Source organism: Palaemon carinicauda, chromosome 4 (genome assembly GCF_036898095.1).
Source record: "Palaemon carinicauda isolate YSFRI2023 chromosome 4, ASM3689809v2, whole genome shotgun sequence".
NCBI lineage: Eukaryota > Metazoa > Arthropoda > Malacostraca > Decapoda > Palaemonidae > Palaemon > Palaemon carinicauda.
The window spans coordinates 171,307,485-171,322,484 of NC_090728.1; the positions used below are offsets into that span (position 1 = coordinate 171,307,485).

A 15,000-nucleotide genomic window follows, 5' to 3' on the forward strand; every position below is an offset into this window, starting at 1 on the left:
TATATATATATATATATATACATACATATATATATATATATATATATATATATATATATATATATATATATATATATATATATATATATATATATATATAGACACGTCAGCATTTGTTTTATATATATATATATATATATATATATATATATATATACATATATATACACATATATATATATATTTATATGTATACACATATAAATATATATATATATATATATATATATATATATATATATATATATATATATATACTGTATATATAAGATAAGACTTCGAATTAACTGCATACCTAGAAATAAAAGCTGGATCATATAGTCAGGTAAGATCTAAATGTAGTGGATGATAGGTATAATGAAAGTTCTTATATAGCATGCTAAAAGAGCCAATTGAACGACGATACCATAGATTAATATCCAGACGAGAACTAACCAACTCGGACTATGAGGCTTTGTCCAACAATTTAAGATAACAATCAGCTGCTGAAAACTAGATAGGAGAACAATCTTCAAAACATTGCAGAGTAGTATCGATAAAAAAATTCCAGCAGGAAAGGCAGGTTCCAAATTCTTAAAATACTCTAATTACACTTTTTGGGTAATTAAGAAATGGGCCGGATATTTTAATCAAAAGTGAATTTGTTTGAAGTTATAATGTACATAAATATTATTATTATTATTATTATTATTATTATTATTATTATTATTATCATTATTATTAATATTATTATTATTACTAGCCAAGCTACAACCCTAATTGGAAAAGCAAGATTCTATAAGCCCAAGGGCGTCAACAGGGAAAAATAGCCCAGTGAGGAAAGGAAACAAGGAAGTAAATAAACTAGAAGAGAACAATAAACAATCAAAAATAAGATATTTCAAGAACAGTAACATTATATTTTTCCTTCACAATAAATTATAAAAACTTCAAAGAAAAAAAAAGGAAGAGAAATGAATGAATGTATGAAGGGGTAGATAAAATATTCTAAGCCTACAGACAATCATCATTTGAGTTCTATTAAGGTTAACTTCGTTCCCCCATAATTTCCACTGAGCACTATTTTCAGCTAGATCTCATTGGAGGGCTTCTGAAGCCTTAGGCCTACAATTAGTTGATAAGATCGATGGGAAGAGAGTAGCATTATACGCAAAGGGAAGGCCAAACCACGTATACTTGAACAATTATCGTTTATAATTAAGCGATTACAGATAACGGAATGTTTTGTTTGGTTCTAAAAATCAAGAATTTTATCGAAACAGGAAGCCTGCTAGTCTCTGTCAAAAAAGGAAAATCCCAAATCATTCTATGGTATGGGGAAGAATAAAAACCCCAGAGAGAGAGAGAGAGAGAGAGAGAGAGAGAGAGAGAGAGAGAGAGAGAGAGTAATCTCTCCCAAGAGAGTGATGGAGTGGCGGCTATTGTAACAGAAATAACGCTTCCTGCGATAACGTTATCTCTGCAGCAAACAGAAACAACTAAAAAGAGTAACAATAATTGCAGCAACAACAATACGAGTGAGCTGAGGCGTTATCTGCCCCCATACATATTCAGCGCCATCGGATACTTAGAAGTCAATCACATCCATTCTGAGAACTGAAGGCAGAAGTTGATCTAAACAAAAGAAGTTCAGAGGGAACTGGAGATTACACTGTGTGAGAAGCTCGACGCGTGAGGAGAGTTAATCTAGGGAAAGACTTCGCTAAAGAAGCAATTATTGAAGGAACGCATTGTAAGATAGAAATCCTTCTCTAATGAAACTTTACTAACTTTCTTCATTCCTATCTTTCTGACGTTAGAGATCCTTAAAGCCAATCAACCATTTCTTCCTCTCTTTCTTCCGTGCATTTCCATCTGCAAAATACCGTTGCAAGCAAACAATTTGCTATAATCAACAATCTCTCTCTCTCTCTCTCTCTCTCTCTCTCTCTCTCTGATAGCAGGTTGGCCAAGTCACCAGCCACCCGTTGAGATACTGTATGTATAAGATTGCCTTGCCATATGCAAGACACGGGCTCTAGCGATGGCAGCCCGTAAGTGGAGATACTACCGCTAGAGAGTTATTTGGTCCTTTGACTGGCCAGACAGTACTACATTGGATCCCTGTCTCTGGTTACGGATCATTTCATCTTTGCCGACGCATACACAGGAGAGTCTGGCCTATTCTTTACACTTTACACTTAACAGCACTGAAATTACCAAACAATTCTTCTTCTCTCAAGAGGTTAACTACTGCACTGTAATTGTTCAGTGGCTACTGTCCTTTTGGCAACGGTAGAAGATACTCTCTAGCCATGGTAAGCAGTTCCTCTAGGAGAAGGACACTCCAAAATCAAATTATTGTTTTCTAGTCTTGGGTAGTGTCATAGCCTCTGTACCATGTTCTTCCACTGTCTTGAGTTAAAGATCTCTTACTTGGGGGTACACTGGAGTACACTATTCAACAGATTTTGTTTCTCTTCCTCTCGTTATTTTAAAGTTTTTAAAGTTTATATATGAAAGATTTATTTCAATCTATTATTATTACTCTTAAACTTCTCTTGTAGTTTTTCCTTATTTCCTTTCCTCACTGGGCTTTTTCCCTGTTGGAGCCCTTGGGCTTATAACATCACGCTTTTCCAGCTAGGGTTGTAGCTCAGCAAAATATAATAATAATATAACTATAACCTTCCTTTCTGCTTCAAAACCCAAACCGGAATTATCTGTCATCTTCATTCTCTAGGAAAAAGAACGGCCGTAAAAGGAATCTTCACCACATAACACTTACTGTATCAGTGTAACGTGTCTCTCTGTTTACCTGTCTTATTAATGATTTATTCATGTCTAAATAGATTTATCCCTTAAGTAAACAGATTGGTTTAACCACATATACATTTCTCTTCTCCAAGTATATTGAATGAGATATCTGCAATTTTCACCATGAAGGGAATCATAAATACATAACTACATACTTCCTACGTTCACCAGTTCTCTGGTTTATAGCACTGGTAGTATTAAGCAAAATGCAATATTTTCCGGAGATCATTTTACATTTTCACAGACTACGGTCTGTATTATCAGTTGATAATTCAATTGCTTATTAAATTCTTTAGTACCAGTTTCTGTTGTATGTAATGAAACCATTTTACCTATAACCATGGCTGCTTTTCTTAACGAATTTGGAGTGATTATAGGAGAGTTTATGCAAATGGTAATAGGAAATCTTTACAAGAAATATGGAGATTTATAGAAATTGTAGAAGATTTAACAAGGATTAATACATAGATTAGAGTGTCATGTGGAAAAAAACAGTTTAAAATTGCCACCTGGAAAATAAAAACAATCAGTGGATTAGATGCCTAGTAACTGGTCTACTGTATTGTCTCAAAACCTAACCCCTATACATTTGCAAAGAACTTTAAGGAAACCCCCTTCTGTGTGCATATAAATTCCAAAACGAATAATATTAAATCTTTTCCATTTATTTCAGGTCCGAGCAGCTAACCACGCGCGCATACACCTGAGCAGACTGGAGAGAAAAGAAATCGGCCTAGCTGTCATGTTGCTGGTGGTCGTCACTGTGTTCTTCCTGTGCAACGTCCTAGCATTCATCATAAACGTCTTGGAGATGTCTCGTATAGTCCTCGACGAACTCACCGTGACCAGCAACCTGCTGGTCACCATCAATTCCTCTGTGAATTTCATCATCTATTGCATCTTCGGGCAGAAGTTCCGAAGAGTCTTCTTGAAAATGTTCTGCTCTCGGATACTGCCGGCATCCTTGGCTAGGGATCGGGCGAACAGCGCTTACTGCGAGCCCTCGCGCGTCCTGACCAACGGCGGCGGTGGGGAGACCATCTGCCTGGGACACCGGCGCAGCCACCCCTTGGTCACGACGACGCATGGCACTCCTCGCACCTCCTTGAACACAACAGCGGAGTCTGCTTATCATAACAGAAGAAATGACTTCTATGAATACGATAAAAAGGACCAGTCCTCGTTTCAGTGTTTCGATTAAGCCCATTTAAATGTCCTTTAGGTTTTAAGACATACTTGTGATAATGCTCATTACCCAAAAAATATTTCTGTGTGCGAAATGTCTATGATCTATAAATGTGTAAATGCTTTTAAATGAATTCTGCATTATATGTATTTACGTCTTTGCTATCCTGTTCAAACCATAAGCAGTCTCAAAGCAAATGATTGTTACGTGGAAAAATAATAGTAAAAACATAAAAAATTTACAGAAAGAATGAACTTTCTTGTATTCCTTCGAAAGGTTCCCGTATGTCGATATCTGTTAAGCCTCTTTTATTGAATCTCTCAGATGTCTTAATTAGAGGTAATTAATTGGGTTAAAAAAAAAAGAAAAAAAAAAAAGGAAACGACGAAACACCTTCATCATCCCATCAGCCGAAGTCTATTTAGCCTACAGGAGAGGTCGTATGACAGAATTAATCCATGTGAAATATTTTACGAACATATTATTATTATTATTATTATTATTATTATTATTATTATTATCAGCTAAAATACAACCCTAGTTGGAAAAGCAAAATGCTATAAGCCTAAGGTCTCAAACAGGGAAAAATAGCTCATTGAGGAAAGGAAATGAAGAAATGAATAAACTACAAGAAAAGTAATGAATAATTAAAATGAAGCATTTTAAGATTAGTTACACCATCAAAACATATCTTTCATACATGAACTATAAAAACTTAAAAAAAAAAAAAAAAAAAAAAAAGAGGAAGAGGAATAAGCTACATAAAGATTAAGAACATAAGATCCATAGAAAGACGCCCATTCACTTACAGATACTGAGGAGAGAAGGAAGAAAAGAGCTTCAATTTCAAGACCGGAGAAAGCCGATGAAAAACCGAACCAGGTATCGAGCTCGTCTCTTGAAAATTGAGCCTGAGTTCCTTGTTAAAAAACTTTGGAAATGAAGACGACTGTAGCTCAGTGATTAGAATCAATTTCATTTCTAGGGAGACAATGGGCTGTAGAGGTGTGGAGCAGCTTGGAGGTTCGTATATTAAGGTTTAGAAATCCTTTTTATTTCGGTTGCTGATTGCCATTACGATACACACACACACATACATACACGCACACATACACACACTTGAAAAACGTGTTAAAAATCTCAAAACTAAGAATTTTTTGTATGTAGCATCTGCCAAAACTTCTAACACTTTTTTTACTAATGTAAGTTAGATATTATTGCCTTTTATTGCAATATTTATCTATCTGATATTTCAATGTATGTATATATATGTGTATATATACATGTATATCTATCTATCTATCTATCTATCTATATATATATATATATATATATATATATATATATATATATATATATATATATATATATATATAGTTCTTTTTCTAGATCTTTTACCTTTAAGATCCATTTAGAACCTTTACAAAAATCCAGAATGTTGTGAGGAGATAGAAATTATTAGCCAAGAAGATTTATATGATTATACTTTTCCATTTCATAATTATTATTATTGTTATTATTATTATTATTATTATTATTATTATTATTATTATTATTGTTATTATTATTTATTATTATTTTAGTTTACCTATAATCCACCGAGATAAAGCACTTAAGACTTTCATTGCTGCTGCAACAACCTTCTAACAATTGTTGACATTGCAACGAAAAGGGCTGCACCCCGAAAGGCCTTCGTAACACTTGAGTTCATTCAAACATTTAATTGATTCTAGCACCTGGTAGGCCTTTCTCCATCTAGCATAGGACGGGGTCTTCCAACATTTGCATAGTGTGAATATTGAATACATGTCTGGCCTGTTCTGAAATACTGTAAGATTGTTGGTTTAACCATTTCGAACATGGGTTTTATCATAGTTTTTTTTCAGAATTTAAACGCCTTTATAATTACGTGTTTAACTTTTTTCTCAGTATTATTACGACTTTATAATCATGAATTCAACTTTTTTTTCATTGCAATGGACCCTTTATAGTCACGAATTCAACTTTTTTTCAGGGCAATAAAGTCTTTATAATCATGAATTCAACTTTTTTCAGGCCAATGAAGCCTTTATAATCACGAATTCATCTTTTTTTTTTTTCAGGGCAATGAAGCCTTTATAATCACGAATTCTTTTTTTTTCAGGGCAATGAAGCCTTTATAATCACGAATTTAATGGTTTTTTTCATTGCAATGAAGCTTTTATAATCACGAATTGATTTTTTTTTTCAATATTATGATATCTTTATTACCACATATTTTTTTTTCAGATTATGACGTCTTTATAGCCGAGAATTCAACTTTTTTCCTAGTATTATGACAGCTAAATGATCACGAATTCAACTTTTTTTTCCCAACATTATGACCCCTTTATAAACACAAATTCAAAGAACGCAATTTCTTACATATTCATGTACATTAACTTCATTCTTTTCTTCCCTCCTTTCAGTGAACAAACATTTCTGCAAAGGTACTGTAACGTATACGGTGTTCATGTTTAGATATAACTATGGATTTAGGTATGGGAGACATGTGAAATTATAAAGTGTCTTAGACATAACAAATGATCTTAGTTATCACGTTATCTACTGGTCACAATCTATAATTCCGTATTCCAAAAACCACGATGTCTTTTCAGCTCATATTCTTGAGCGCCTTCCACTAAGGATACAAATGAAGAAACTATGCCTATGTATTGATATTCAGTACATAGTAACAGGGAAAAACAGTAGCATTAAATACTCTTTAAATGCTTGGAAATATTAATCACACTTATAAGAAATTATTTCTAGTTTTATTCATTTCACAGAGAAGGTTTCTCTACACTGTAAGTATGATTACAATGTTAATAATTATCATAATGTTATAAAATCAATAGCCAACACTGTGAACTTTGGCATATCTTCAACTCTGTCCAATTCAGTGTATACATATGCCACGGTAGAAATGAAAAAAAAATCCTACTATGTATATTTACATAATGAGAGTGTACTGTAAGTGTCGGTAAGTTTCCTTGTTTTGTGAATTCATGTGTACGATTTGTATGAAATTTTCGTAGCTTGTAATGAAGTATAAGGTAACTTATACAGAAAAAAATAACGATAAATTAATGCTGAGTAACGCATGGCTTTACACATAAATCTCATTGCACAATTCAGTGCTACTGTAAGCTAGCGAGACGAAAAGCAGTTAGCTTTATCAACACCATTTTTTTTTTGTGTGTGTAGCTTTAACCTAGTGTTACCAGACGAGCGAAAGAAAATTACATTTTTTCCCCTCAGATGGGGAAAAACATCTGCATAACATTAAGCCATAAATATGTTATCTGATAATTCTCTCTTTAAAGAGGGACGCCCCTGGGATGTTAAGATAGGACGACCTCCCAGTCGCTGTAGTCTGTCTGGTCGGGGTCTCGTTTACGAGATTCGTACATGTAGTCGTACTCGTCTCTGAAAGGAGAAAGAAAGGTTGTTTGTTGATAGTTAACTAACTAATTATTATTATTATTATTATTATTATTATTATTATTATTATCATTATTATTATTATTAGTATTAGCTAAGATACAAACCTAGTTGAAAACATGGGATGACATAACCCCAAGGATATTCTTACTGGTGAACCTTTTATATTAATCTAACACAAAACACATAGCCTACACAGATACATGTATATATATATATATATATATATATATATATATATATATATATATATATATATATATATATATATATACAGTTTATATATATATACATATATATAAATTTATGTACATATACTGTATATATATAAATGTATATATATACATATATATAGGTATATAATGTATATATATTAATGTAAATATATGTATGTATATATACATATATATACAGTATATATATGCATATATATACATATATATAGCCTACATACACACACACACACACACATATATATATATATATATATATATATATATATATATATATATATATATATGTATGTATATTTATACATATATATATATATATATATATATATATATATATGTATATATATATACATATATATATATATATATATATATATATATACATATATATATATATATATATATATATATATATATATATATATATATATATATATATACATACATACACACACAATATATGGTATGCTACATCGAAAAGAAATTCACTTACATGTCACAGTTGGGACCCGTAAAACCTTGATCGCAGTGGCACACATTTGGGCCAATACAGCGTCCTCTGTCTCCACATCCGTTTTCACATATATCTGGAAAGGAGTTGAATTTGTTTGGGTTTGAATACATTATAAAAAGGAAACAACGTATAAAAGTGAAATAGAGCTAAGGAAGTTTTCTTCCGCTTTTGTTTTGACAAATGAAGATTGAAGGTACGATTTACACATATGATGGAAGAGTATACTAAAGGAAATTAAACATATATCTTTAGCAATAAAGCAATTTTGGTTTTTATGGTGAGTATGAGAAAATATGGATATAATAAAGATACATCTATGTTTCTGTTACAAAAACAGCAATCTTCAACAAGATTACAAGAAATCTTGAGCTTAAATGTTACAGACAAATATTACTATATTATTTCTTTGTAGATTTCAACAGTTCCTCTACAGTTATCACTGTTACCAGCACCTGAAAAGAGTAATTTCAAACCATATACTTTATTAGGCAAATCCTAAATCTACAAAAACCTACAGAAATGTTATAAACCTGTTTCTTTGTAGTTAGTATCAACATAGACTCATTGCTTATTACAACAGAGACTTGTAATTTACAGAAAGTGGTCACTTACATCTCTGGCATCTTACGCCAGTATACCCAGGCAGGCAAGTACAACGGCGAGGCCCCGTGCAGATGCCCCCGTGGAGACACTTCAACGGGCATTGAGCTGTTGGGAAGGATCAGTTTGTTAGGATAAGCAGTTACTTGACAAAGAAAAGCTAGGATTATCGTGTTTTCTCTCCTGAGGAGATGTATATAGAAGCCTCTGCTGATACTTACCTCATAGATTGTTAAAGATAAGAATAGTTAGAGTTTTATTAGTTTTTTTTTTTTTTTGTGGGGGGGGGGGGCAGTGGGACTTGGAATAATTTTTTTTTTTTTTTTTTGTACGTTGGCATGGTGCAAGTGTTACTTAAAATGATCTGATTAAATTTGTCTGTTTAAGGTTATTATTATTATAAATATCCCTTTTTAAAAGACAACCCATAAAGGTACTCTTCGGAATTTCCACTAGCTCGACGAAATGGAATCGAAAGAAAATTACTTTTTTATTAGAAAAAGGAAGATATTGTTGAAGAAAAACTCAGACATTAATGTTTGTCTTGGTAGGTGAAAAAATATAATTTTGACTAGAAAAGCTATGTGAATTGTCACCCACATAGCATGGTGTTTGGCACCCCTTTCCGATTGATGGTATAAGAAATAAATCGTAAAAATTAGCAAAAATCGAAATATTAATAATCTCGAGTATATATCTGCTTTTTACAGTAGGTTATAATAATCTTTTCTATTATTTCACTGTGGTAAGGAACGTATGCATGAATCAAAAGTTTGAGAATTAATCTTTTGAAGTTTTTAATGCTGTTCTAGGTTATTTATAGCAAGCCAATTATGTCAGGCGTTGACCACCGCAGATTATTTGACAGTATTTACAGAAATGAATAAATCTGCCAGGGAAATTTCACTAATTTAATACTCCCCAATATTAGAAAATAAAGCCCCTCGCGTGATGAAATTGAAAAACCAATTCGTGGGATAATTTTGTCAAAATTCGTTGCTTTTTATCGTGATGCAATTCCCATCCAAATATGCCTTTCCCAGTCACATCTGTGATATTAAGGATTAATTGTGTATTGTAGCTGAACACTAAGGTTACACACAACATCGATGAATCAATAAGCAGAACGCATTAGCTTTCAGCAGTATTACTGTATAAATGTTTCGAATGAGTCAGTTAGGTTTGTTACGAAAAGCACAGACTGCCTTTGTTTGGGAGGTTCTGTAGCTGCACGCATGGCAACATTGCAAGACTCACGGTTCTGGCAACGATGCCCGCCGTATCCCGGCAGACACTGGCACTTGTGTGGAGCTACGCAATAGCCTCCGTTCAGACATGGAGCAGGACACTTGGCTGTTTTTAGATGGTAAGGAAAAACAGTGAAGGTTGTCAATGAGGAAAGGCTGCTGAGCGAAAATAATAGGATTATCCTGAAGATCAAAATATTATATATCTATATAAAAAAAACCTACTCGATGTTTCAGTAATGATTCTCATCAAAAGAAACGTGAAATACTAATGTGAGTATCTTAATATATAAAAGCAAAGTTAATGTTAATTCTTAACATGGTTTCTCAAGGTAAAAAATCCTTCACTATCCATGATTCAAACTCAAAGGATTAAGTTATTAGGTATGCAGTTAGGCCTACATCATATATTCTGCATCAACCGCAAATGATATTTATGCTATAACTCCATTCTATAACAGTTTCTCAATTACGTTTTCTATAATACTTCGTCATCAGCAATAATATTACTTCATGAGATCATAGTAAGACAGTCATATCCCTTTGGTTTTATCAGGGGTGGTACTTCCATAACCTTACCATGTTGACAACGGTTTCCAGTCCATCCGGTAGGGCATAGACACTTCGTATTGCTGGCGCAGATGCCACCGTTAAGGCATTGCCTGGAACACTTGCCAACGCACATGGGTGACCCCGACCAGGATCCATCTCCCTTGCAGGTAAGCATTGTTGAACCATTTGCGAAGGTTCCTGTGGAAATGGAAATTTTGCTCTTTTACAAAAGTGTCAGAGGTAAATATTGGTGGGAAATCAGAGGTTTTGATACGTGAGAAAAATTAGCATTAAATCTTTGTAGCTTCGTATTGATAGGCCATTTATTAAGGAATGTCAACCCCGTGCTTTATACATTACACTTCTTGTAATCTAATTTTGATAGGCCATTTAATAATCAATGATAGTTATGTACTTTATAGATAAAAGGGTAAATTTTCTATTACTTTCAAATCAATTTATATTTCATGCAAAATTTCGTAAACAATATCAAAATACATGGAAATATTTAACCCTTTTGTCATGCAGACTTAATGATATATTTGCATTTGGTAAATACTAACCTGAAGGACAGCGGTAAAACACTCGGTCCCTGTAATAGAAGGAACGACCGAGAATGATCGCTCCATCCATGTTGATCTTAGGTCTTCCACACGAGATTCCTTTGGGGAAAAAGAATTTTGAAGATCGTCAAAATATCTTTTAAATCGAACCTCAAATACATACACTAAAATATACATATAAATAAATAAATAAATAAATAAATATATATATATATATATATATATATATTTATGTATATATGATATATATGTATATATATATGTATATATATACATATATATATATATATATATATATATATATATATATATATACCGTATATATATGTATGTGTATATATATATATATATATATATATATATATATATATATATATGTATATACATATATATGCATATATACATATACATACATATATATATATATATATATATATATATATATATATATATATATATATATATGACTTGATTTAATAATATGAAGTGAATTGATATAATTTTATGATATAGCATGCAACTTGAATCTTTAGATATTCATAATGTAATCACTCCAACAGTACCATAAGATTTTATATCTCTCAACCTCAGAAAATTACGCTGCTGAATAAAATCATCAAAACCCAAAAAATCCCCCTAAATACTCTTGCAAAATATCCTTACACAGGAGAATATTGATAATTGCAATATATATCTACACATAATAGGAGAATATTGATGACTTTTGAATATATCTACACATAATTTGAGAATAATGATGATTTTAGAACATATCTACATATAATAGGAGAATATTGATAATTTCAGAATATATCTACACATAATAGGAGAATATTGATGACTTTTGAATATATCTACACATAATTTGAGAATAATGATGATTTTAGAACATATCTACATATAATAGGAGAATATTGATAATTTCAGAATATATCTACACATAATAGGAGTATATTGATTACTTTAGAATATAACTGCACATAATAAGAGAATATTGATGACTTCGGAATATATCTACACATAATAGGGGAATATTGATGACTTTAGAATATATCTATCTAGACAAAATAGGAGAATATTGATGAATTTTGAATATATCTACACATAATGGGAGCATATTGATTACTTTAAAGTATATCTACACATAATTTGAGAATACTGATGACTTTAGAATATATCTACACATAACAGGAGAATAATGATGACTTTAGATTATAACTTATCAACACATAATAGGAGAATATTGATGACTTTAGAATATATCTACAAATAATAGGAGAATATTGATGACATTTGAATATATCTACACATAATAGGAAAATATTGATGACTTTGGAATATATCCACACATGATAAGGGAATATTGATGACTTTAGAATATATCTGCACATAAGAGGAGAATATTGATGACTTTCTAAAATATATCTACACATAACAGGAGAATATTGATGACTTTAGAATATATCTATCTAGACATAATAGGAGAATATTGGTGAATTTTGAATATATCTACACGTAATGGGAGCATATTGATTACTTTAAAGTAAATCTACACATAATTTGAGAATACTGATGACTTTAGAATATATCTACGCATAGTAGGAGAATAATGATGACTTTAGATTATAACTTATCAACACATAATAGGAGAATATTGATGACTTTAGAATATATCTACAAATAATAGGAGAATATTGATGACATTTGAATATATCTACACATAATAGGAAAATATTGATGACTTTGGAATATATCCACACATGATAAGGGAATATTGATGACTTTAGAATATATCTGCACATAATAGGAGAATATTGATGACTTTCTAAAATATATCTACACATAACAGGAGAATATTGATGACTTTAGAATATATCTATCTAGACATAATAGGAGAATATTGGTGAATTTTGAATATATCTACACGTAATGGGAGCATATTGATTACTTTAAAGTAAATCTACACATAATTTGAGAATACTGATGACTTTAGAATATATCTACACATAGTAGGAGAATAATGATGACTTTAGATTATAACTTATCAACACATAATAGGAGAATATTGATGACTTTAGAATACATCTATATATAATAGGAGAATATTAATAATTTCAGAATATATCTACACATAATAGGAGAATATTGATGACTTTAGAATACATCTACATATAATAGGAGAATATTAATAATTTCAGAATATATCTACACATAATAGGAGAATATTGATGACTTTAGAATATATCTACACATAATAGCCAACACCAAAACAGGCGCAATAGCCAACATACTTGAGCACTGTCCTTGGAACTTTGACCATTCGCCGTTGTGGAGACATTTGATGGAGAGGTCGCCTCTGGCGAAGTGGCCGTCTTGGCATTTGTATCGCAGCCGGTCCTTGAAGACGAAGTTTTCGGTGGGACTTGAAATTATAGGCTGCGTATTCGGGGGACTGGGTGGGTCTCCACAAGATACAGCTGGTGATGAAAAGGAAAAAGAAATGATATTTGCAAGTTATTGATTAAAAAGTAGTGACATACCTCTATGTCACTTTTTATATATCAATGATTGTTTGGTTAGTTTTTGTTATTATTCCGTTGAATATATGCAATAAAATAAAATAGATTACAATTTTCGGTATGGAAAGTATTACCAGCTATTTATTCAATGCACTGAAATATATAATAAAATAAAGAACCAATAAAATTAGCCATCTGTCATGGCATTATTATTATTATTATTATTATTATTATTATTATTATTATTATTATTATTATTATTATTATTATTATTATTATTATCTAAGCTACAAAACTAATTGGAAAAGCAAGATGCTGTGAGCTCAAGGGCTCCAACATGGAAAATAGGCAAGTGAAGAAAGGAAATAAGGATATAAAAAAACTACAAGAGTAGTAATGAACAATTAAAATAAAATATTCTAAGAAGTATATAAACTAAAGAAAAACAAGAGGAAGAGAAATAAGATGCAGCAGTAAACCCGAGGGCACATACGGTAGATCTATATGAAAATAAAAAAATATTATCAAATCTATTTTCTACACGAGCTTGAGATCGTTATGATGTACGTTTCCAGAAGCTAAAATCTAACCATTGTTCTCTAGTTTTGGGTAGTGCCATAGCCTCTGTACCATGATCTTCCACTGTCTTGGGTTAGAGTTCCCTTGCTTGAGGGTACACTCGGGCACACTATTCTATCTAATTTCTCTTCCTCTAGTTTTGTTAAAGTTTCTATAGTTTATATTGTAAATATTCATTTTAATGTTTTTGTTCTTAAAATATTTTATTTTTCCATGTTTCCTCTCCTCACTGGGTTATTTTCCCTGTTGGTGACCCTGGGCTTACAGCATCCTGCTTTTCCAACTAGGGTCGTAGCTTAGCAAGTAATAATAATAATAATAATAATAATAATAATAATAATAGTATATGTAAGAAAACGTGGAGGAAATTGTGATTTAAAAAAAAACATTTTCGCCCCTGGTGCAAAAAGAGCAAATAACACCGTTAAAGCGAGCAGACGAAGGGTGTTGCAAAGACTTTTGAAGTCTCCCCTTCGGTTGCAAGAAACATCTATCTATGCTCCTGCTAAGTCTTTCCTATTACGAGAGGCATTTTACGGAATGGCAAATGAAAGAGCTGTGTCTGACAAGGACGCTTATCCTTGTTCGAATGGATAGCATTACTCCCGGGAGCAGCTGTAACAGCATTTCCTTGCAAGTGAGCGAGCATAGGATGTATAGGAGAGTTGAGAGAGAGAGAGAGAGAGAGAGAGAGAGAGAGAGAGAGAGAGAGAGAGAGAGAGAGAGAGAAAGAGAGAGAGAGAGAGATT

General features: G+C 31.8%; 2 protein-coding genes across 4 annotated transcripts in view; one reads left to right on the top strand and one right to left on the bottom strand.

Annotated features, from left to right (window-relative positions):
* Positions 1–4,221, top strand: part of LOC137640187 (FMRFamide receptor-like) — a 97,096-nt gene extending 92,875 nt beyond the window's left edge. Inside the window, exon 5 of the mRNA XM_068372717.1 lies at positions 3,470–4,221. Coding sequence (XP_068228818.1) covers positions 3,470–3,997 — 528 coding nt within the window. The 3' untranslated portion in view covers positions 3,998–4,221. The remainder of the gene's footprint in view (positions 1–3,469) is intronic.
* Positions 4,222–7,204: 2,983 nt separating this feature from the next.
* LOC137640188 (sushi, von Willebrand factor type A, EGF and pentraxin domain-containing protein 1-like) overlaps positions 7,205–15,000 on the bottom strand; it is a 157,994-nt gene continuing 150,198 nt past the window's right edge. For 2 of the 3 annotated variants that reach the window (XM_068372718.1, XM_068372719.1), the window contains 6 exons: positions 13,445–13,630; positions 11,154–11,252; positions 10,618–10,788; positions 10,049–10,144; positions 8,171–8,264; positions 7,205–7,429 (listed from right to left, as the gene is read on the bottom strand). In XM_068372718.1, coding sequence (XP_068228819.1) covers positions 7,345–7,429; positions 8,171–8,264; positions 10,049–10,144; positions 10,618–10,788; positions 11,154–11,252; positions 13,445–13,630 — 731 coding nt within the window. In that variant the 3' untranslated portion in view covers positions 7,205–7,344. Of the gene's footprint in view, positions 7,430–8,170; positions 8,265–8,803; positions 8,900–10,048; positions 10,145–10,617; positions 10,789–11,153; positions 11,253–13,444; positions 13,631–15,000 lie in introns of all 3 variants that reach the window. The other variant, XM_068372720.1, reaches the window with a different exon arrangement.